This window comes from Engraulis encrasicolus, chromosome 12 (assembly GCF_034702125.1).
Source record: "Engraulis encrasicolus isolate BLACKSEA-1 chromosome 12, IST_EnEncr_1.0, whole genome shotgun sequence".
Classification (NCBI taxonomy): domain Eukaryota; kingdom Metazoa; phylum Chordata; class Actinopteri; order Clupeiformes; family Engraulidae; genus Engraulis; species Engraulis encrasicolus.
In genome coordinates, this window is record NC_085868.1 from 25,865,913 (window position 1) to 25,889,764 (window position 23,852).

Below are 23,852 nucleotides of genomic sequence, written 5' to 3' on the forward strand. Positions count from 1 at the left end.
TCACCAACACATCAAATTGGTATCAACACCAGTCAACTAAATGGGATCAACTAAATGGGTGTGACTTTCCCATAGAACTCCATTCATTCTCCTAGTGTCCTAGTCTCCATGGGCTGCCATAGTATTGAAGTTTAGACCTTTATGTCATATGGATCCTGGAAGAAACTCCATACGAGTCATCTCATCTGTCTCTACCTTATCAATTGTCTGTGGTTGCATTATGTACACATTGTTCAACAAATAAAACAAAAAACAGTCAACATCAGGCGATTTACTTTCAACTTTTTTATGTACTAAATAGGATTACCTGCTGTGATGGTGGCGATTACATTGGGGGTGACCTACAGGATGGATGAACCCCTTGGTTATCGACGCGAAGATTTGTGAGTACTCCCATATATCATGAGCCAGCTTGTGTAACAGCTTGAGGGAATGGGCACTGGAAACAGGAGTTCACTGAATAAAATACAAGGGTTCCACAGTGGGTTCCGCTTCTTCTATGGTTATCTCTAACCCAGAGGTGAACTATCCCACAACGGGCACTGTGGCCTATCAACCCAGTATATTACAACTTACTCCAATATTTGTATGTCACAATCTTTGCTGTTGGAACGATTTATCATTGGAAATAAATAGGTAATAATTTAATTTGGTAAGAAATAAGTGGTTAAGTTGCAACTCACCTGACCTGACAATGACAGCCTACTGTATGCAAGCAGGACTGCCAGCATTTTTTGCAGTCGCCAAGGTCCATGAGGCATGCGACAAAAAATGTTGACATATTAAACAAATGAGGGTGAATAATACGCTAGCTAAACGTTTCTAACACATAGCTGGCACAATAAAGGAATGCAAACATAAAGCAAACGTTTAAAGGCACCATGATTATATAATATCTACTAACCTATTTAGATTCCCCCCTCGAAATGTTTGGACACTGATGCAGGTCCACTGACATCTTTGGCTGGGGCCAGGGGAAAGCCATCTAAAGGACCCCCAACCTAGTTGAATACATACAGTACAATGTAATGAGGACCCAACTCTGGGCCCCTTCACTCTTTGGGACTGGGATAAACGATCTAATTGCCCAGGCCCTCCCACCCCTGCTGCGCTGGTGCTGGCTTACAGTAAAACACTGGTTATGCAAAATAAGGGTGATAAAAAGAGTACAGGCTAGTCATTAGGCTGACCTCATGTCCAGGGGAAATTCTTTAACATGAATTTGACTAACCAAATGACTTCTTATAGCTATAACAAACACGGTACTATGCTGTTTTGAAAAGCTGTTGACTATATCTTAACAGCTGTATGGAAGAGCGTGCCAGGCCTACCGAGCATACGTAAAACACTCACCATTAAAAAAAACTTGTGATCTCTGTGCGTTACCATGGATTGAATAAACAAACCGGTTTGCGATATCAGTGGATTTTATTCCATTTATTTATTTATTTATTTATTTATTTATTTATTATGCAGTTTCAGTGGTTTGTCTACTTGTAATATAGTGAAAATCACTTTAGATAGCAACAATTTTTTGTCTTCTGTATGTACTGTATGGTCTAGGAGTCAAGTATTCACAAGTATCTTATTAAACAATGAGTATAGATTGTAAATGGATATTGTGTGATATTTTAGCTGCTGGCTGTCAACCCAAAACCACAAAGGGGAGTTTGACTACACAAAGCCAATGTTCTGGGGCTTTTTGCTTCCAGTGGCCATAATGCTTCTTTTCAACACCAGTATATTAGTTTACTTTGGACACGCCACATGCAAAACTGACCCCATGTTAAATAGGTAAGTGATTTCGTCAATTAATCCAACAATTTTTCCCAAGTTTGTTATTACAGTAAAGGCAATATACATCATAATTTCACTTAATAACTGTAAAAATGATACGTCACAATCCCCTCGCCCTTTGACGTTTATATGTCTACCTTAACTTTCACTGAATAGATTAAGAATGCAAATATTCTTAACTCATACTGTGGGCCTATAACCTATCTAGATTAGAATATTTTAGTCCTACTTCATGTTTTTTTCATGTGTTTGTGTTAATGTTACTTGCCTTAACCCATCACAAAGTGTTGGACTGTAACATACCCTCAATTTAGCCTACAGGTACGTATGTGCTAAGCTCAGCTCTCCCCTATCATTTATCTTTTCAGCACAAACCAGTCAACATTGAAGAAGAAGTTTATGTGCTGCCTCTCTCTGGCTGGTTTACTTGGCCTTACCTGGATTCTGGGTTACCTGGTGCTCTCTACAAGAGACCCGACACTAAACTTCATCTTGAGCATTGCATTCTGTATCTGTAACACCACTCAGGTCAGTCAAGGTCAAGGTCAAGGTCAAGGTAAACTTAATTATCCCTCAGGGGGAAACTCAAGTGGTCAACATTTCACATCTCCTCAAGACATACTACAACACATAGACCGTAGACGCAGTCAGTTGCCCAGTGATTCACAACCTTTTTGGGACTCCATTTTTACACCCCAAATTTCTGGTGACCCCATGCACATATTTTCTTTCTGCTACAATAAAAAGTGTGAATTGTTCAGCGTGTCTCAAATGGTGCACTTGTGCATTTTGGGCAGTATGCTTCAGTGCGCAGAGCACCCGTGCTAAAAAAATCAGTGCACTGAAAGCTCTGAAACAGCACAACGTTACTGGTACAAACATTCCCACAACACTACACACTAAGGCTGGCAGTATGCTTGCTGTAAGATACACGAGCGCGTGAACAATTCGTTCATGAACACGTTAACTTGCGCAATTCATGTCAATTTTACGCGTGTTCGATACTGCAACCAAACAAGTGTGTTAGGTGCAATATCTTCAAACTCGCTTGGGGCGATCGCAAGAAAGACGGCACAGTTCCATACGAGCGCTTCTGGGGAAAACGACGATGACGACAACTTTTCAACACTTTAAAAACATTCGATTTGTAATCATACTTCCCCATTGCACTTTGACAAAGGAGCGTGCAAATACAGAAGTAGCAGTATCGTCTCCTTGCCCGGGGAGTCCTTATTTTGTTTTGTTGACAGTCTGTGTTCCCAATTTCCTTATCGCAATGCTGTGCTCTCTACTCCCTGGATGACACCGCCAGTATTTTGCGTGTTGGTCTACTGCTACTGCTTGAAAAAAATGTTTTATTACTTGTGCAGTGATTTATTTGATATATCTTACATGCTGTTAACCCCCCCCCCCCCTCAATAGATATTTATGGAAGAATTTGGTGTTTTAATCAGAATGAAGGTTGAAAATCACTCACATAGTCTATGTGAAATCCAAAGAAGTTTAATAAAGAGAACAAAGTGAATGTAAAATGAGAATATGAACACAGTAATGACAAATTCCAACCATTTTCCATCTCTCCATCCCCCACAGGGCTTGCATATCTTCATTTTTTTCACTTTGCGGAGCCCCATCTTCCAGAAGATGCTTCAGTCTGCCATGGGGGCTGTGCGGGGTCCTGAGATGGCCCTCCATAGAGAGGTCTACAGCTGCACCGATGACGGAGGAGAAAACGCTGCAAATATGTCCATTGGTACATTTACACCGACAAACGAGCCACTTCAATGATAAACAATTGATTTAGCAGGTGCACCTTAAAAGAAAAGAAAAGAAACTTCCCTGTCATAACTTGTAGACCGTCAACCGCAGACAGTCTAAAAATATCTGTTACCTGGATCCTGTCTGTGGTTTTTTAAGGCTATGGGAACATGTTTAGATGTGATACATCATCATAAACAAATGGCATTCACTTGCCAAATGTCAAAAGCCAAAATTATTGTATTTAACATGCCTACTTGTTACATGTGTCCTTGCTTGTATTAGTGTGTTATTATGAAGATAGTCAGTAGTAGTTGCAGAAGACTGTAATGGAGATGGACAGTAAACTCATATGTCGTGGAACACAGATCACTAAGCTACTAAGCTGTAACATATGGCATCACGTGAATAAGTCATCTTTAAATTCAAATCAAACTTGAGACAGAGACTTTGACTGTGCTCGATTGAGACACCGAGTAGCAATTCATCAGGCAAGAGTGAGGTTCGACTTGAAGTCCCTCACAACTGGATTCCTACCCCTTCCTCCTACTTGACCCCTACACTACCTACATAGATAGGCCTACACTGTAAGACAGTCATACCATATTACTCGAAATACTAGGACTTTTTCTTTTCTATTAAGTTTTTTATTTGAAATGTTTGTTTGAATCTTTGGGCAAGAGCACTATTTTTGATTGTATATTTTTTTATGGATCGTTACTATACATAAATATTAACAGGTAATATTCATATTTCTTGACATTACTTACTACTCATAACCCATTAGTTGTTGAAAAATAAACTCTCCTCATACAAATCTTTACACAAATCTTAACTGAAGTCTGTCTTTGTCAATTTATCATCCCCAAAGAGTCAATCAGCTGCTTTCCTTTTTTTGTATAAACCCATGAAGCCCTTCTTGATACTTGACCATTATCTGAATGCTTTGCAAATAAGAGACCACAGGCCACAGGTTACAGCTGGCTCTAACATGGCTCAGCTGCATGAGATGGCCATAGCTTTTGTGTTAATTTTCAATTAATACAAACAGAAATGGGGGGGTTGCATTATTTTTCTTTATCATTTGTGTCTGTGTTACAGCAGAATTTCTACATCGCAATGTGCAACTGCTAATCTGATATACGTAGAATCAACTCTTGGTTGGTCAGTCCAGCGCCGTAAATATTAAACTTTAATTTATATTACCTCGTTAATATTTCTGAAAAGATCAAATGTGTTCATGGGCAGCAGTATACGCTTAAAATTGAACAATTAAAATGACATTATCTATCTTTAACTCAACTAACTATGCATTTATTGTGTCCAGCCCTGCCTCAAATTTTTCCTCAGCTCTTCTTCTCCACAGTCCCCTCCCCAGTCATTCACTTTACACATTCTCCACCTTCGCCTCAATTCCTGTATCACCTACAAGAAACTGTGTCATGGCTTTGCACAGCAACCTCTGATCCGAATACCAACTTGCAGGCTTCCATTTCCATCCAAATAACATTTCCACTCTTTGCCAATCTATACGGTATGCTTAGTCTTTCAATCAACAACATTTGTCCCAGTGAACCAATGAATTCACATTTGGTAACACTTTCTATGAAGCCCATATCTATAGCGCATTATGAGCGCATTTATAACAAATTATAATGCACATTATAATTACTTACAAAGCATTACGACTACAAAGATGATGTTTCATGATGCTTTATGTTAACAGTAATGCATAACCATGAATGTAGCTTATAATACTTTATAAATCCAAGGGTATTATGAGTGCTCATGACAGGATATAAACTACAGGCTGTCTGATGGGGCTTACAGTACATTATGATGCATTATAGATGTGCATTATACAGTGCATTATAGATGCATCCATATGAACTTCATTTTACTTAGAGCACACATTGACGACTTATGATCTTGCATGAAACATTATAGCATCATATGAGCCCTTATGACCGTTTATTATCCAGGTCTGTGCATAGAGGGGTTTAGGTACTCATAATGTACTACAAGCCCCATCAGGCAGCATGTAGTTTATAGCCAGTCATGAGCACTCATGACACCCTTGGATTTATAAAGCATTATAAGCTAGATTCATAGTTATTCATAACTGTTAATATAAAGCATCATGAAGCATTATGAGTGTAGTCATAATACGTTGTAAGTAATTATAATGTGCGTTATAATTTGTTATAAATGCGCTTATAATGTTGGCTTTAAGTAAAGTGTTACCTTACATTTTAAAAGCGCCACTCTTGCTTAAATGACTCAATCAAACACCCCTATCTGCCCTTATGACAAACTGCTCATCCCGTTACAAGTCCACCTATACCACAGCTCTGTCACTGGGGACTCCTGACCCCATTATCAACAATAACTTCTCCATGCACCCCTTACTTTGTGTGTCTGTGTTTTTTGTATATGGTGAGACCAAAGAAAAAAAATCATGCTGACATGGCAATAAAGACTATTCATCTTCTTTATACCAACAGTGATGTTGTATTGTTTTCTTTTTCCTTTTCACTTTACTTTCAAACCCTCATGATTTACAGATGATGCACTATTTGTGTCTTATGTGGATTTGAGACAACATTTCTAAAATTTGAATAAGTAAAAACACCTTTTACTTTTTAAAATGTCTTTTTTTGTGATTAAGTTTTACTTTTTAAATTTTCTGAATAAATAGTTATATTGGCTGTAGGGGGAGAGGGAGGAAAAGGAAAAAAACATCAAGCAACAATGGCATCTTTATTCCAGTAGGGGGTGCACCCTACACATAATATACAGCATGCTCACAGAGCTGTATACACTGTTATATGGCTCTGATGTTCATATCACTGGTAGACGATTAGGCCCCTACAAAATATGCACTACTAGAAACTGAAATGGCCAGCACTGTCATTTTTTGAATCGTCCATCATACAATGTGGTACTCCAATATACCAATATACACTGTATGCATGCATTATGGGGCAAACACTAATTCTAGACCCTCAGCCCATTTATACTGCTGGTCATTGGCCCACAGCCCAGGAACTTAAGCCCAGCCCCTTTACCAGTTTATACTGCCAGGGCTAGGACAAAACTGGGCCAAACCAAGAACTGTTGTCTAGGTAACAGGCCCTCCTCAACTGCCAGGGCCACTCAGTCTCTGGTAATAATTTTCTGATAGTTTCACCTTTAATTCTCCTCAATCTTTTGATCCTGATGGCTTTGAAATGATCCCTGTGATATTTCTGTACTCATATGACCAATATCTTGGCAATTGCAAGACAGCCACATCCCTCTGGAAGACTTCAAAGTTGTTTAAAGACTTGTGTAAAAAGGAAAAAAAGAATCTGGTGCCACACGGATTTGTATTTTCTGTTGTTTATTTTATCAGTCATGGGTGAGCAGTTAGGGCAGTCATGGGTGAGCGGTTAGGGCGTCAGACTTGCATCCCAGAGGTTGCCGGTTCGACTCCCGACCCGCCAGGTTGGTGGGGGGAGTAATCAACCAGTGCTCTCCCCCATCCTCCTCCATGACTGAGGTACCCTGAGCATGGTACCGTCCCACCGCACTGCTCCCCATGGGTTGCCACTGAGGGCTGCCCCCTTGCACGGGTGAGGCATAAATGCAATTTCGTTGTGTGGAGTGCTGTGTCACAATGACAATGGGAGTTGGAGTTTCCCAATGGGCTTTCACTTTCAGTCCTTTCAGTCCTTTCAGTCCTCCATTGTTTATAGACTCTTCAGATTTTGTTAGATCTTCTTTGTGGGCCCTTTCCCCAGAGGAAAACAAAGTTGCCTGATAATTATGCACACCTGATATAGGGAGTTGGGCTCCTTCGATTACTCTTATTATACAAATGTGCCTAACCTGGAATTGGTTTTCATGTGCATACAAGGTGGTGTTGGAAAATGTGCATATAATGGACAATATGGTCAAAAAACATGTCTGCCTATACAAATGTAATAATTCTGCACACCCTATATCAAAGTATTTCACACTGTTAAGTTTTTAATTTAAACTATTTAACTTATCAGTCCCTTCAACTGTCAGTCATGGACTGTGTTTCAAGACAACGTTTACATGGTTCCTGTTGCTTCAAAAACGAAAAGCCTCATTGCATTGGTTCACAATTAAATAATTAACTGCTCAGTCACTCAAATTTTAACCACCAACTCCTACTCCTGCCAACTGTTTCCTTTACCTACATCATTTTCAAAATAAAAGCCTTGCCTATCATGAGCATAACATTCCATTGTTACCAATATGTTTTTAACTATTGTTGCCAAGCATTTCTGCACTTTGCAGATACCAGCTGTATCTATCGATCTATATATATATATATACAGTGAGTCCAATATGTATTTGATCCCTTGCTGATCTTGCTCTTTGGTCTTTCCCATGCTGGTGAGGTTGGAATGTGACTGATTCACTCATACTATGGACTGATTCTGCTGATTCAACGCGTCTTTTATGCATGTTAGTATGTACAGGTGTCTTTAATTCAGATGACAAGTTGATCAGAAGTGCCCATCTGGTCTGTGGGCCCGGAACTGTTATCAGTTGGCAGGGGATCAAATTTCTTTTTGATATTCTGTCTCTCCATATTAGAATACATATTACCATAATATTTATTGACTGATCATGTCTTTGTTAGTAGGTAAACCAACAAAATCAGCAAGGGATCAAATACTTATTGGACTCACTGTATATATATATATATATTATTATACTGGTTGTCCACATCATGTATCATGCAGCATGGATTCTCACATTCCATAACTCCTACTATGTTGCATTTAACTTGTAGAACTAGTTTTGTTTCTTATCATTGGCTTGTTTCACAGTTTGTCTTTAAATGGTACTTTCTTTATTTAATTATTTTGAAATAATAATATATATATATATATATATATTTTTATATAGACTGAAATGTTTTTGGCTTAGTTTTTACAAATACACATGGTATTTTTTTCAAAGTTCTTAAATTAGTTCATTTAAAATTGTAGAGGTATTTATTTAGCTTCTCCTGGCCCTTTTTCATGTGACTCATTTATGGATATTATCACTTTCTGTTCCCCAGAATATTTAGACCAAGGACAGTAAATTGAACTGAATTCACTGTTTTGTTGTCTTGTTATACCATGACTTTGCTGCCCCATTCAAATGCATAATTTCGTAGACATTCTTACAATTAGGCTATATAATGGGTGGCATGAATGAAATGAAATACAAGGAAACATTTCACTTTTTTCAGATTTATTCAGCATTTTCACACGCACACAGCTTTTCACACATTCTCATTCTGGTGAAGACAATCATCTGTCGTTTAGAAGCGACGCAGGGAGGAGGAAGAGGCGCGGGAGATGGACATGCTGGAGCCGCCGCCGCCAATGCTGATGCCGGAGCCGCCGCCCATGCTCAGGCCCAGGCCAGAGCCGTAGCCGAATCCGCCACCGCCGCCGCCGCCAAGGGCCAGGCCACCGCCGAGACCGAGACCAAGACCGAGACCCAGGCCAGCACCAGCACCGGCACCACCACCTCCACCACCGCCAGCGGTCACAGCAGCTGTGGTCTCCTGGACGTGGACTGTTGCAGCGGCACCTCCAGCGGCGAGTCTGGACTCCTCTCCCTCCAGCAGCTTCCTGTAGGTGGCGATTTCAATGTCCAGAGCCAGCTTGACGTTCATCAGCTCCTGGTACTCACGCACCTGGCGGGCCATGTCAGCCTTGGCTCTCTGGATGGCCTCCTCCAGGTCCCTGATGCGCAGCTTGGCATCCTTCACTGCCAGCTCACCGGTCTGCTCAGCCTCGACGATCTGGGCCTCGATGGCGGCACGCTGTGTCTTGACGCTCTCAATTTCGGCCTGGAGACGGGCGATGATGCGGGTGAGCTCAGCAATCTCGGCTTTGGTTGTTTTCAGGTCATCTCCGTACTTGACAGCAGAGGTCTGAATCTCCTCGAACTTGGCCTTGTACCAGGACTCAGCCTCGGCTTTGCTGCTGGCGGCAATGGCTTCGTACTGAGCGCGCACCTCTGCCACGATGGCATCCATGTCCAGGGATCGGGTGTTGTCCATCTCCACAATGGCGGATGTGTCCTTGATCTGAGCCTGCAGCTCGCGCAGTTCCTCCACGTAGATGGCTCTGAGGAAGTTGATCTCATCGGTGAGGGCATCAACCTTAGCTTCCAGCTCGACCTTGGCCATGTATGCGGCATCGACGTCCTTCTTCAGCAGAACAAACTCGTTCTCAGCTGTAGCACGCTTGTTGATCTCATCTTCATACTTCAGTTTGAAGTCCTCCACCACAAGGGTCACGCTCCTCAGCTCTCCATCCAGCTTGGCCTTCTCACCACCCAGGCCATCGAGCTGTCTGCGGAGGTTGGCGATGTAGGCCTCGAACATGGCATCGATGTTGGAGTGCACAGTGGTGGTGTCCTGGAGGAGGGTCCACTTGGTCTCCAGCATCTTGTTCTGCTGCTCCAGGAAGCGCACCTTGTCAATGAAGGAAGCGAAGCGGTTGTTGAGGGTCTTGATCTGCTCTTTCTCCTGGGTCCTCATGGCCTGGATGGTGGGGTCGATATCCAGGTGCAGAGGGGCGAGCAGGCTGTGGTTCACAGTCACAGCCTGAATGGAGGGTGCCACCATGACAGCGCCACCAGCGCCCACACCTCCGCCAAGGGCCAGGCTGCCACCGCCAAGGGCCAGTCCACCTCCTCCGAGGGCCAGGCCCAGGCCACCGCCTCCGAGGGCCAGACCGCCTCCTCCGAGGGCCAGACCGCCTCCTCCGAGGGCCAGTCCACCGCCACCCATGCTCATTCTCATGCCGCCACCTCCGATAGACATGCCACCAGAGCGGCTCATGGAGATGCGGCTGCCGCCTCCGAATCCGCCACCGATGGCAGACTGGCTGGAGTAGCTCCTCCTGATGCTGCCGCCGCTGCTGAATCCGCCGCCGCTCATGCTGGATGCGGTTCCACCGGTGGTGAAGCTGGAGAGTTTCACAGACATGACTGCTGTTGTGAGCTGAGGAGGGCTAGAGGACCAGAGCAGGTGAGTCCACTAAGAGGAGAGGAACCTCTGAGTGTCTTGCTGCTGGTGCGGTGGCTCTTTATACTCTTCACAGACAGGGGTGGATCTCACCTGATCCATGTTCACACACTCATGCAGCACACACTTTCGGAGAGTTAAAGTCACAGAAACCCTTAGGCTGGTTTTGGCAGCAATGGAATGGAAGTCACTCTAAGCCTAATCCGCAGAACCATTAAGACGAATGCCTGAGAGAGCACACTGCTCTTTGCCCCATCGTTGAAGTGCCCTTGAGCCAGCCTACCACATTGCTCCAGGTGAACTGTCCCTCATACTACAGGAATGAAAAAGCCTCAGGCACTCTGCTGAGTAGCCATATACAGCAAAACCCAATGGATGGTACGATACACAGGTGTTTCAGTCAACATGTGTACAGTAATTATGACCTTTGATATTCATTGTGAATGCAGCTTGGAAAGTTTTTGGTCCCTGCTCTTCTTTTGTAGGCCTACTATTTTGTGCTTTGTAAGTGGAGCGTTAAAGGTTGTTCACATTTACTTTGTACAACAATGACTATAAAGATACAGGTATCTACAACTTCATCTTGTTGAAAATTGTTATAACTTTCTAGTGAATAGTGCCACACACATATCAACTATAATGACATCGTCATTCTGAACAATATTGTTGGGATTACTTTCAGAGTGTTTTTTTTTTTTAACTTAGCATTGCCTATATATTAATGTCAGCCAGTCAGAGTTCTTAAGAATGTATTGATGTCATACATAATGATACAAGATACAAGATACAAGATATTTTATTGTCATGTGTATATATATGAAACATATATATACAATGAAAAGCTTCCCTGCTCTGGTAGTCCCAAAAAAGGTAAAAAGAATGTTAAAAAGGCAAAAAAAAAGTAGGAAAAAAATATATATTTAAAAAGTTGAAAAAGTTGAAAGCTGCAAAAAAATAAATAAAAAATTGGCAGGTTGGAGAAAGGGGAGATGTGATGAGTGAATTCCTTCCTATGTCTGTGTTTTTGAATTCAACAGTCTGATACACTGAGGGAAGAAGCTGTCCCTGAGTCGGCTGGTGTGAGCACGTAAGCACCTGTATCTCCGGGCAGATGGTAGAAGGGTGAAGTGTGTGTAGCTGGGGTGGTGCGGATCAGCTATAATTCGTTTGGCCCTCCTCAGACACCGCTGATTGTAGAGATCCTGGATGTTGGGTAGATCTGCTTTGATGGTCCGTTGAGCAGATTTGATGACTCGCTGGAGGTCTCTCCTGTCTTGGGCAGTGGTGTTACCATACCAGGCTGTGAAATTACCAGTTAATATGCTTTCTATTGTACAGCGATAGAAGTTGGCCAGTATCCTACTCTCCATTCCATATCTGTGCAGCCGTCTCAGAAAAAACAGTCGCTGTCTAGCCGTCTTAGTGATGCAATTGATGTGATGAGACCAGCTGAGATCCTCCTTGATGTTGACTCCTAGGAATTTATAGCTCTTTTAATTTAATGCTTGTGGATATTGTTGTTCGCCAGTGTGAAAAAAAATTTGTGTGCTTACATTGCCCATGGGTACCCTGGTTCGAGTCCGGCCATTTCCATATCCCAGCCCTACCCCATCTCTCTCTCACAACCGTTTCCTGTCTCCTCTCATACTGTCCTGTCATAATAAAGGCCAAGAAGCCCCAAAAAAATACATTAAAAAAAGTCATACCCTTAACAAAGGATTGAATAATGAGTACTTGGCTCCTTTCACATCCTGTCTTGCCATGCAGCTTGGTACAAAAGTTGAAGAAGAATCAAGTCCTCAAATAGCCTACTATTCTCACCTTTTATTGCAGGAATCATCCTTACAGACTGAGGTGAATATTTGTATGCTTTTGGACTTCGATTCAGCATATTGTAGTTCAACATCACCAGACTATCTACCAAGTTTGTGAAGTACGCCGCAGTAAATACATTTCCCATCTGAGAGTTGAAAACCTGTCTTTCTGCTGCTCCCAGGGAAGTTCTTTGACATTCTTGCTAATCTTACCAAATCTGGTACGGCATGTGCAGATAGTGATGATAAATGAACGTTCCCATAGATTCATCATGAGATTAACAGGTTCAAAGTGACGTGTCAATTAAAGTTTAAGATGTGACAGACAGTAAATATCAGTTGTAATTGTAGTCCCACTTTCAAACTCTGTAAAGCTGTCTTTGATTCTGCACCAAAGGTTCCCATGTGTTATCAGAAGGGTGTCGTTTTTCTACACATGGTAACACAGAAACCATGTGAATGGATCGCATGCCCTGCAATCCTGCCATCTTCGATATTAAAATGAATCAGTTCAGGATCAAGATTACTGTAGGTGCACATTTGTCCACCCACAAAACAATGGCCATATTAAAAGTTGGAAAGTTGGCACGCAAATGATGAATGGTTTCCTCTCCAAGGTAGGGAAAGACACAGCCTCCTTTCATAATCACCACCCATTTAACATCTATTGCTTTGTAAATTCTGGATTCTCCCCACACATTGTACTTTGTTTATTGTAAGTTGCTTTATATACATAGCCTGTTGCAGTAATGATGATTAGTATGAACAGGTTCAAACATTATGCATCTCAGTTTTGGAAAAAGAGCGACAGATAAATAAGTGTACAGCAATTGTTGTTGTTGTTGTTGTTGTTGTTGTTTATTATTATTATTATTAATATTATTATTATTATTATTATTTTTATTATTATTATTATTATTATTCATTGTTATTGTTATTCTCAAATAAATGTTTCTCCCTTTCTGATCAAAAGCAGTAGGGGTCAGTGTTTCTCCATGATGAGCAGGGCTATCAACTCTATCAACAAGAGTATACATATATTCCGTCACCAAAGGCTGTTGTGTTTTGTGTTTAAAAAAAATAAAAAGTTAAAATTCAGATTAAGATAATGAGCCATGATATGATTAGCTAGCCAATAACCTTTCACCCACAAACCCCACAGTAAGCTAAACACATATGCAAAAAAAAGAAGCAACAACCTAATATATTCAGATCCTACGGCAGGCTTTCAGTGGAGGGCACCCAGAGAGCTCACTGCTTTCAGTAGAATTTTGCACCGAATCACACACCAGTCTTTCTTTAAAAAAAAAAAAAAATAATAATAATAATACACTATATATATATATATATATATATATATATATATATATATATATATATATATATATATATATATATATATATATATGAAGAGGTCAGATGCAAAACCCCTTAAGTGCATTTTCAGAAAATAATCTTAATTCATTTCTATTTAATACAAAGCTATCAAATTTGCTATTTTTTTTATTTTATTTATGTAATATAGCTATTTATATGTTTTATCAAGTACATGAATGTAAACCAAACCAACAACAGGGTTCCCTGAAAATATAGAAGTGCATGTCTTCAGACATGGAGTTAGGGGGTTTTGCATCTGAACTCTTCATATATATATATATATATATATATATATATATATATATATATATATATATATAGATATATAGATATATATATATATATATATATATATATATATATATATATATGACTTCGGGTCAGAATGGAACCGGGTTCCCTGGCATAATTTTATGGTGGCTTAGCCATTTGAGCCAAGGCCATATGCTAGTCCTTCCAACAACATGGACAAAATCAAAACTTTCAGGTTACCAGGCATAGGGGCCCTACCTTCGGATACCGTGGGTATACCTTCGTTTCTGCCTTTAAGGGTGTTTGTTTGCATGGGGACCATAGGACATGTCACCAAGACATTGCATACGCTACCAATATTTAGGGAACGCAAAATAGTCCCAATACTAATCCTTTTACTTTACTTCAATACAGTTTTACACTGTAAATGCCTTCAAATGTTTTAATGAACCCAGTAGTCCCGGTTCCCATGGGTCATGGAATTCCTGGAATATCATATCATTGATTTGACTGGCAATCACAAATTGACAACCTAAAAATGAAGAGTTCAGATGCAAAACCCCCTAACTCCATTTCTGAAGACCTGCACTTCTATATTTTTAGAGAACCCGGTTGATGGTTTGGTTTAAATGTATGTACTTGATAATACCTATAAATAGTTATATTACATAAATAAACTAAAAAATATGCAATTTTGATAGCTTTGTATTAAATAAAAATGAATTAAGATTAATTTCTGAAAAGGCACTTAGGGGGTTTTGCATCTGAACTCTTCAAATATAGACTGTATATTCCAATCAATATGTTGGCACTGTATATGGGTATTTTCTTTCATGGTAGGTCAGGGTAATGCTTGATCAGGAAAAGTCGTGAATTTTTAAAGGGACTAGAGTTGTGCTTCTGTTTTCCATGCATGTTTTAGGGCTAAAACAGCAGGATTTTCAAGAGGCGAATTAAGAAATTAATTTTAATTTAAGACTATGGGCCCCTGAAAAGAAGATTGTTTTGGACCACCTACCCCATGAAGGGAAAGGGGAAGGAGAATGCTGTTAACTTACCCTGGATGCTAGCTCCCTTTTGTTTTGTTTTTTTAAACCTGACATAGGTCCACTGTTACCTGTATGTACAGTAAGGCCTGCTTCACTCAATTATATGACACTGTTAAATTGAACCAGTAACACTTTTTTGTTTTGTTTTCTTTAAACCTGACATAGGTCCACTGTTACCTGTATGTAAGGCCTGTTTCACTCAATTATATGATAATGTCAAATTGAACCAGTAACACTTTTTTGCAAATATTATTATGCAAAAAATATAGGTTCAATATTTGGGCTAAACTACAAACTACTTTTTTTGAAGATTTACTACTATTACTACTACCACTGTCACATGTGTGATAGTTTGATTTTAATATTGGTTTGCTGTGTTTTTATTCAGAGTGGCTTTGCAGTGTTTGACTGTTTTTGTTACTTCACACTGTTACAATGCGTCACTCCTCCCGGTGCTTCCAATGCCACATTAATGACTTTCAACGGACTAATTAATCTTCTCCGCCAAATGTGGCGAGTGGGGAGCTGGACTTTATTAGGGACAGGTGCGTCTGGGGAGGATGTCTTTCTTTATATTTCCCTATAGGCATTACATAGACACATAGAGGGCGAACCAAGCCAGCCAGACGAGAGGACGGAGGAAACGCACAGTGCAGAGCCTTATCGATAGACCACGGTGAGAGAACCGCGATCCTTGGCTGCCGTCATAGATAGAGCGCACACCTTCTACACAGGCCAGGCTTTGTCTGGGTCCGGCCAAAGCAAGTAGTCGACTCGACTACTTGTTGGCTATCCTGCTCGCAGCGCCAAAATGTCACAGGGGTCAATACCCTATTTGTCTTTTGTTGCCAATTTCCCTGCCCGTGACCAGGCAACCCAAAAACAAGGAATGTGGCAGTCAACAAAATGGTGACAAAAACAGGGAATTCAAGTCCATGAGTTTTTATTTATATTGTACTCTTAAAACCTTTCTTTAATTGTGTCCGAGTCCAAAGTCTTAGTCCATAAAAATAAATAAAATATTAAACTCAGTACTACTACCACCACTACTACTACTACTACTACTACTACTACTACTACTACTACTACTACTGATAATAATAATAATAATAATAATAATAATAATAATAATAATAATAATAATAAATATTTCCCCATGATCACTATATAAAAATGTTACTTGATTCCGGAAACATTTGAATCAAGTACAGATCAGAATGCCATTCAGACCAAAAGTATTGGAGTAGAACTTTATCTGAACTGAGATATTAACTAACAAGTTAAATACCACAGTGTCAGAAGAAACTGAATGTAATGTATTTTGGATAGGGTAGCAAAAAGATGATTCTTTTATTGTTTGAAATGTTGTGGAGATATTTTATTGTCCATACAAAAACCTTTGACCCTCCGTTATAGTTAGAGTAAGTTGTTGGATCGGTCCTCTCTCCTAGGCTACAGTATCTCTACTGCCCTGGAGAGGCAAAGTGCAGTAACTACAGTGGTGCTCATATGTTTACATAACCCAGCAGAATATACGCTTTCTCTGCGATTACTCACAAAATATGACGGATTACACAAAACCTTTTTTTTTACTCATTGCTAGTGACTGGCTTAAGATATTTATTAGCAATATTCTGTGTTTACTCTTTCAAAAGCATGATCACAACCCAAACTACCCAAATGACCCTGTTCAAAAGTTTACAAACCCTAGTTTCTGATGCTGAATATGGCCCTGTTTAACATCAAGGACCACTCTAAATTGTTTGTGGTAGTTGTGGATAAGGCTCTTACTGTTCTCAGATGACAAAACAGCACATTCTTCCTGGCAGAATGGTTGTTTCCTATAATATCTTTGGGTGTCTTGCTGGAACCTCACATTTGAGGTTTCCCCTGAGTGGCTCAATGATGTTGAGATCAGGAGAGTGAGATGGTCGCTAAAAATCTTCATTTTATTCTTTCTGAAGCTAATGACGGGTTGATTTGGCTTTCTGTGTCGAAATATTGTCATCTTGGCACTGTTGGAATTTCAATTCAGAAATGCGATATGAGGGGTTTGGTTGGAATCAAGCCAATGGGCAAGGGAATCATTGCATTGCAATGATCATTGCAAGGGAAAATGTTCAGGAGGCATAGGACAACCAAAAAATAACTTCAGGTGAAATATAGGACAACATGAAAAAATGTTTTAATCTGTACAGGAAAGAGGGGCTGTTGGGGGTTGCCAGGAGAAAGCCATTACTACAAAAATGCAAACATGTTATTTTGCATATGATACACCAAATAGCATAGTGAGAAGCATCAGAATGCATGTGACAAAGTTATTTGGAAAAATGAGATCAATATGGAACTTTTTTCAGCCAAGATTAACAGTATCATTTGGAGAACAGTCAACGGAGCCTATGATGAAAGTTACACCATCCCTTCTGTGAAACATGGTTATGGACCACTGATGTCATGGGGACATTTGAGTTACAAATGCACTACACTTTTGGTCCATACTCACAGAATGATAAATACATTGCCCTGTGAAAAATACTGGAGGAAACTTGACACTCATCAGCCTTGAACCTGCACATGGTCCATTGTTTGGACATGCCAACATGACAATATTTCAGCACAGAAAGCCAAATCAACCCGTCAGTAGCTTCAGAAAGAATAAAATGAAGTTTTTGTGCGACCTTCTCACTTTTTTGATCTCAACATCATTGAGCCACTCATTTGAAACCTCAAATGAGAGGTTCCAGCAAGACACCCAAAGGTATTATAGGAAACAACCATTCTGGCCGGAAGAATGTGCTGTTTTGTCATCTGAGAACATTAAGAGCCTTATCCACAACTACCAAAAACAATTTAGAGCGGTCCCTGATGTTAAACAGGGACATATTCAGCATCAGAAACTAGGGTATGTAAACTTTTGAACAGGGTCATTTGGGTAGTTTGGGTTGTGATCATGCTTTTGAAAGAGTAAACACAGAATACTGCTAATAAATATTTTAAGCCAGTCACTAGCAATGAGTGAATACAAAGGTTTTGTGTAATCCTTCATATTTTGTGAGAAATCGCTAATAAAGCGTATATTCTGCTGGGGTATGTAAACATATGAGCACCACTGTACATATTTTGAAGAGTTTAGACTGAAAATGTCTTCATTACTTCTACGTTATCTTGTGATAAAGCATTATGGTCCCATAGAGGTTTGTATGATGGGTTTATATATTTTCTCAATTCCATATAGGCTACTGTAGTTTTTTTGTAATCATGTCATGACATTGCTTTCCCCTTTGAATACATAGGTTTGTCATTGTTGAAATTATATGATTGTAATGGCAATGAAAAGACATACACATACTGTATTTGTATAAAGAACTCAGATTTATTCAGCATTTTCACATGTTGCACATGACACACATCCTAAATCTGGTTAAGATCAGCCGTTGCAGATTGAATCAGTGACTGACTTACAGAGCTGCCGACAAAAGCTGTCTGTAAGGCCTGGGCCTAGGCCTGTGTTATATGGACTGCTTTAAAACAGAGCTATGTTTTTTGCAAAAGCTGTAGCAGTAGCCATTTCCAAACAGGGGCACGTTTTAACTGTCACTTTAATTTTTTTTCCCAGATGATAAATAAGGCTGAATATCTGGGGACTCACACTGCTGCCATCGCTTGCTGCACACAATGGTCTTTGGGTGGAACTGGAAAGTGTGTGGGAAGAGGAGGGATAGAGGGAAAACAAGAGAGAAAGGTGGTGGGTGGTCCTCGTTTAGAAGCGACGCAGGGAGGAGGAAGAGGCGCGGGAGATGGACATGCTGGAGCCGCCGCCGCCAATGCTGATGCCGGAGCCGCCGCCCATGCTCAGGCCCAGGCCAGAGCCGTAGCCGAATCCGCCACCGCCGCCGCCACCGAGGGCCAGGCCACCGCCGCCGCCAAGGGCCAGGCCACCGCCGAGACCAAGACCGAGGCCGAGACCCAGGCCAGCACCGGCACCACCACCTCCACCACCGCCAGCACTCACTGCAGCTGAGGTCTCCTGGACGTGGACTGTTGCAGAGGCACCTCCAGCGGCGAGTCTGGACTCCTCTCCCTCCAGCAGCTTCCTGTAGGTGGCGATTTCAATGTCCAGGGCCAGCTTGACGTTCATCAGCTCCTGGTACTCACGCACCTGGCGGGCCATGTCGGCCTTGGCTCTCTGGATGGCCTCCTCCAGGTCCCTGATGCGCAGCTTGGCATCCTTCACTGCCAGCTCACCGGTCGCCTCAGCCTCAGCGATCTGGGCCTCGATGGCGGCGCGCTGTCCCTTGACGGTCTCAATTTCGGCCTGGAGACGGGTGATCATGCGGGTGAGCTCAGCAATCTCGGTCTTGGTTGTGCGCAGGTCATCTCCGTACTTGACAGCAGAGGTCTGAATCTCCTCAACCTTGGCCTTGTACCAGGACTCAGCCTCAGCTTTGCTGCTGGCAGCGATGGCCTCATACTGAGCGCGCACCTCTGCCACGATGGCGTCCATGTCCAGGGATCTGGTGTTGTCCATCTCCACAATGGCGGATGTGTCCTTGATCTGAGCCTGCAGCTCGCGCAGTTCCTCCACGTAGATGGCTCTGAGGAAGTTGATCTCATCGGTGAGGGCATCAACCTTAGCTTCCAGCTCGACCTTGATCATGTATGCGGCATCGACGTCCTTCTTCAGCAGAACAAACTCGTTCTCAACTGCAGCACGCTTGTTGATCTCATCTTCATACTTCAGTTTGAAGTCCTCCACCACAAGGGTCACGCTCCTCAGCTCTCCATCCAGCTTGGCCTTCTCACCACCCAGGCCATCGAGCTGTCTGCGGAGGTTGGCGATGTAGGCCTCGAACATGGCATCGATGTTGGAGTGTACAGTGGTCGTGTCCTGGAGAAGGGTCCACTTGGTCTCCAGCATCTTGTTCTGCTGCTCCAGGAAGCGCACCTTGTCAATGAAGGAAGCGAAGCGGTTGTTGAGGGTCTTGATCTGATCTTTCTCCTGGGTCCTCACAGCCTGGATGGTGGGGTCGATATCCAGGTTCATGGGGGCGAGCAGGCTCTGGTTCACGGTCACAGCCTGGATGGAGGGTGCCGCCATCATGACAGCACCACCACCCATACCTCCGCCAAGGGCCAGTCCGCCACCGCCAAGTGCCAGTCCGCCGCCACCGAGGGCCAGTCCACCACCTCCGAGGGCCAGACCGCCTCCTCCGAGGGCCAGTCCACCGCCACCCATGCTCATTCTCATGCCGCCACCTCCGATAGACATGCCACCAGAGCGGCTCATGGAGATGCGGCTGCCGCCTCCGAATCCGCCACCGATGGCAGACTGGCTGGAGTAGCTCCTCCTGATGCTGCCGCCGCCGCTGCTGAATCCTCCACCGCTGCTGAATCCACCACCGCTAATGCTGATTCCACCGCCGCCCATGCTGGATGCGGTTCCACTGGTGGTGAAGCTGGAGAGTTTCACAGACATGACTGCTGTTGTGAGGAGGGCTGACAGAGAGATAAGACAGGACCAGAGCAGGTGAGTCCACTAAGAGGAGAGGAACCTCTGAGTGTCTTGCTGCTGGTGCGGTGGCTCTTTATACTCTTCACAGAAGGGGGTGGATCTCACCTGATCCCATGTTCACACACTCATGCAGCACACACTTTAGGACAGTTAAAGTCACAGAAACCCTTAGGCTGGTTTTGGCACCAAAGGAATGACAGCCACTCTAATCCCCAACACCAGTTACAGGAATGTCTGATAGTCACACATATCTTTTTTTTTGTTTCAGGGATGCTTTAAGACAGTGTCTGAGGGTGATAAGTAGTGTTCTGCTATGCATATAATTCCAATCAAATAGGGGACACTTGCATAACTCTCCACTTTTGCTACCTTGCTGTTGACTTGTAATTAAAGGCTGCATAGGGTGAGCTGTAAATTTGAATAAAACCTTTTTTTTCAACAACTCTGCACTTGCACTTGGGAAGTGGTTATGTTAAGGTATGGTATTAGCATAAAAGCAACACTTTATTTCAGTAATTATATTCTAAATTGATACATCCCATGACTGTAGTGACTAATCAGTTACCAGTAACATTGATTTCTTCTGCCTTATTAGCTGTAAATGCTGGAAGAAGGGATTCACAGCCTTTTAGTGTGCTGTCTGAACAAATCCTGAAGAGCGCAATAAAAGCTGTAGAATAGTGTAGGGGGGGGCGTCGTCTGAAAGCAAGACAGCTGGGGGACACAATTGGGGGTGTTGGGAAAGCACACTCAAAGTGAATTGCAGCCCTCACATCATTTAGCTGTATAATAATCATACAGCATATTCAATAATAGAATACATACTATTTGTGTTATTATTATCATTACATTCTGTACTGCTGTCATAAGCTTTAACATCAAACTGTTAGGTTGGGGGGGGGTTCTGCTTTCAATTCCACCAGGGTTGATTGCTACAATGCCCAAAAAAAGATGCAGCTGCAAGAATCAAGCCATATTACTCCAACTTTAAGTTTCCTGCACTGAATCTCAGTTCACTATGCTGTATAGCTTACTTTAAAGCACTACTCTTTGCGTTTAAAACATCAAATGGGTTGGGACCTACTGGAACCTGGGAACTTAGAGGAATTCAGTCAGCTGCAGAGCCGGTTTTACCTACAGGCACACTAGGCAATTGCCAAGAGCCCCATCAAATCTGCCTTCTGTATAGGGCCCCCCTACAGTCAACCCTGTCATAGTAAATGCCAGCAAGACAAGAGTAATTCAAAAGGGCCCCATGTCCATATTTTGCCTAGGGCTCCGAAATGGGCATTACCACTACTGGTCAGCTGTATGCGCCAACTACGTCTCTAAAGGCCCAAACACTAAGTGCGAGATGAATACGGATAAGTGTGGAATATTTCACACCTTCTCACCAATGGCTGAAGACGTGTTGAAGGGTATCCTGTAGGCTGTGTACGTATAGGAATACATAGCCTATAGTTAATCAAATGCAGGGAGTGCTGCGATCGCCTCTTGGTCCAGCCCTTGATGAAGGTGGATCTGCATCCATGCTAATGAGTGACGAGTCAGTATTTTCCTATTGGAAATTCTGTGATCGTACCTGCTCCTGATGTCTGAATTGGGCTCCAAAGTTCATCCTCCTGATCTTGGACGTCTGCGCCTCACCATCATCACTGCTATGTTCCACTTGACAAGCAGTTGCTTTTTTGCCTCGCGGAGCATAACTCATAGATCATAGATTTTTTTTTTTTTTCCATTTCAACATTATTTAATATATATATTTCTTTTTTTTTTAATTATATATTTATTCAGATTTTTTGCAGAGATCATAGATTTTTAATAGGAAGATACTTGTTATGAATTGGCTAACAATTTACTCATTTGACTATTCGTGCAACTACAGTATTCGTGCAAACACATGACTCATGCCCCGTGCTGATTGTGCTGGAGGCTACTTTGAATTAATTTATGTAGGGCCTATGCATTTGTAAATATGTAAATGAGAAAAACAAAACAATAGGCAAGCATGTTCAGTATTATTCTGTATGTAAAGAATGTGTAATCGTCTCTGACTTGCTATCTGATGCATGTAATAAATCTGATTTGAATTTCCCCTGTTGTCATTCAATGTAAATACTGTAGAAATCTGGTTGTTTTGTCAGAATCCCTCTACTGTTTTGGTGGTTTTATGAACATTAAAACTCCTTTGACACAAGGACTGTACAGCACAAATCCTTTGACCCGGATATGTAGCCTACTGTAACTATCAAGAGCCTGACAAAAGCCTCAATATCTCCGTTTCTAAATAAAAAGTATCAATCACCTTTGTTTAGCCTGGCTAGGTCGGCAATGGAGTCACCTAGAGACACATGGTTTTCGCCCACTAAGATGTGAATGTCTTACCTTGCAAACGAGCCAAAACATGTTTCAGTGGCCTTATCATATAATATGCTGTGGCTCTACAAAGGCCAAAAATGGTCCAGATTGCTGGAATTCTACTCCAACATTCTGAAAACCGCGCTGGCACCCGATGCATGAATGTGGTTTTACACATTACAAATGCCGACATTATGTACATGTATTAGTGAACAACATGAGATCCCTAAAACAAAGTGTTACAAACACTGTGCTATTCACCTCTTGTAATAGTCTGCAGTCCAATACAAATTCTTTATTTCACTTCATGATCAGAAGTAAGCCAGTGGGTAAATTAAGACACGCATGTCATATGTCAACAGAGTTCACCTCTCCCCCTAGTACACTTTTCTCAATTCTGCAGTTCCAGACCCTATACGTATGAACGGCCATCCGGGTACTTTGCTTGTGAATGTACGTTACGCCCCTTTTTGGGGGGAAACAAACCGAATGTCTCATTAGCTTACATGCTACATCAGCTAGCCTAAATGAATGCAGTCCATGCTTCAGCCACGGCTGTTTGGCTATATTATTTGAACAACCGACAACACAACACGTCTTCGACATGTTGAGCGTGAACAACGCTAGTCTTCAGGTCCTTGTATTTTGTTTATTCTTTCCCAACACCACCAATTGACTTGCATTGGCTTTTCCCCCAATGTTTTCCTCCAAAAAAGGGCGTAACGCACATGGCACACGTCACGCCGTTCATACGTATGCACAAATAAAATTAGCATGTTGACCTGTGTCGGGGGTGGTAAGACCTGGCTAGTACCGTACCCAGGGGTCACTTGTCACGTGCCCAGGGAGAGAGGGGACCCAGAATTGGATCCGCATTACATTGT

At 42.0% G+C, this 23,852-nt stretch overlaps 2 protein-coding genes across 2 annotated transcripts; both read right to left on the minus strand.

Annotated features, from left to right (window-relative positions):
* Nucleotides 1-8,884: 8,884 nt before the first annotated feature.
* LOC134459502 (keratin, type II cytoskeletal cochleal-like) lies at nt 8,885-10,567 on the minus strand. The gene has a single exon (XM_063211866.1). The coding sequence runs from the start codon at nt 10,565-10,567 to the stop codon at nt 8,885-8,887; it is 1,683 nt and encodes a 560-aa protein (XP_063067936.1).
* An 8,170-nt stretch (nt 10,568-18,737) lies between these two features.
* On the minus strand, nt 18,738-20,574 carry LOC134459503 (intermediate filament protein ON3-like). Its single transcript, XM_063211867.1, has one exon. It carries the CDS (start codon nt 20,572-20,574, stop codon nt 18,859-18,861), a length of 1,716 nt encoding a protein of 571 aa, XP_063067937.1. The 3' UTR covers nt 18,738-18,858.
* Between the last annotated feature and the right edge of the window lie 3,278 nt (nt 20,575-23,852).

Excerpts from the sequence above, each read along its gene's own strand:
- LOC134459502 (XM_063211866.1), bottom strand. The coding sequence starts at position 10,567 with ATGTCTGTGAAACTCTCCAGCTTCACCACCGGTGGAACCGCATCCAGC.
- LOC134459503 (XM_063211867.1), bottom strand. The coding sequence starts at position 20,574 with ATGTCTGTGAAACTCTCCAGCTTCACCACCAGTGGAACCGCATCCAGC.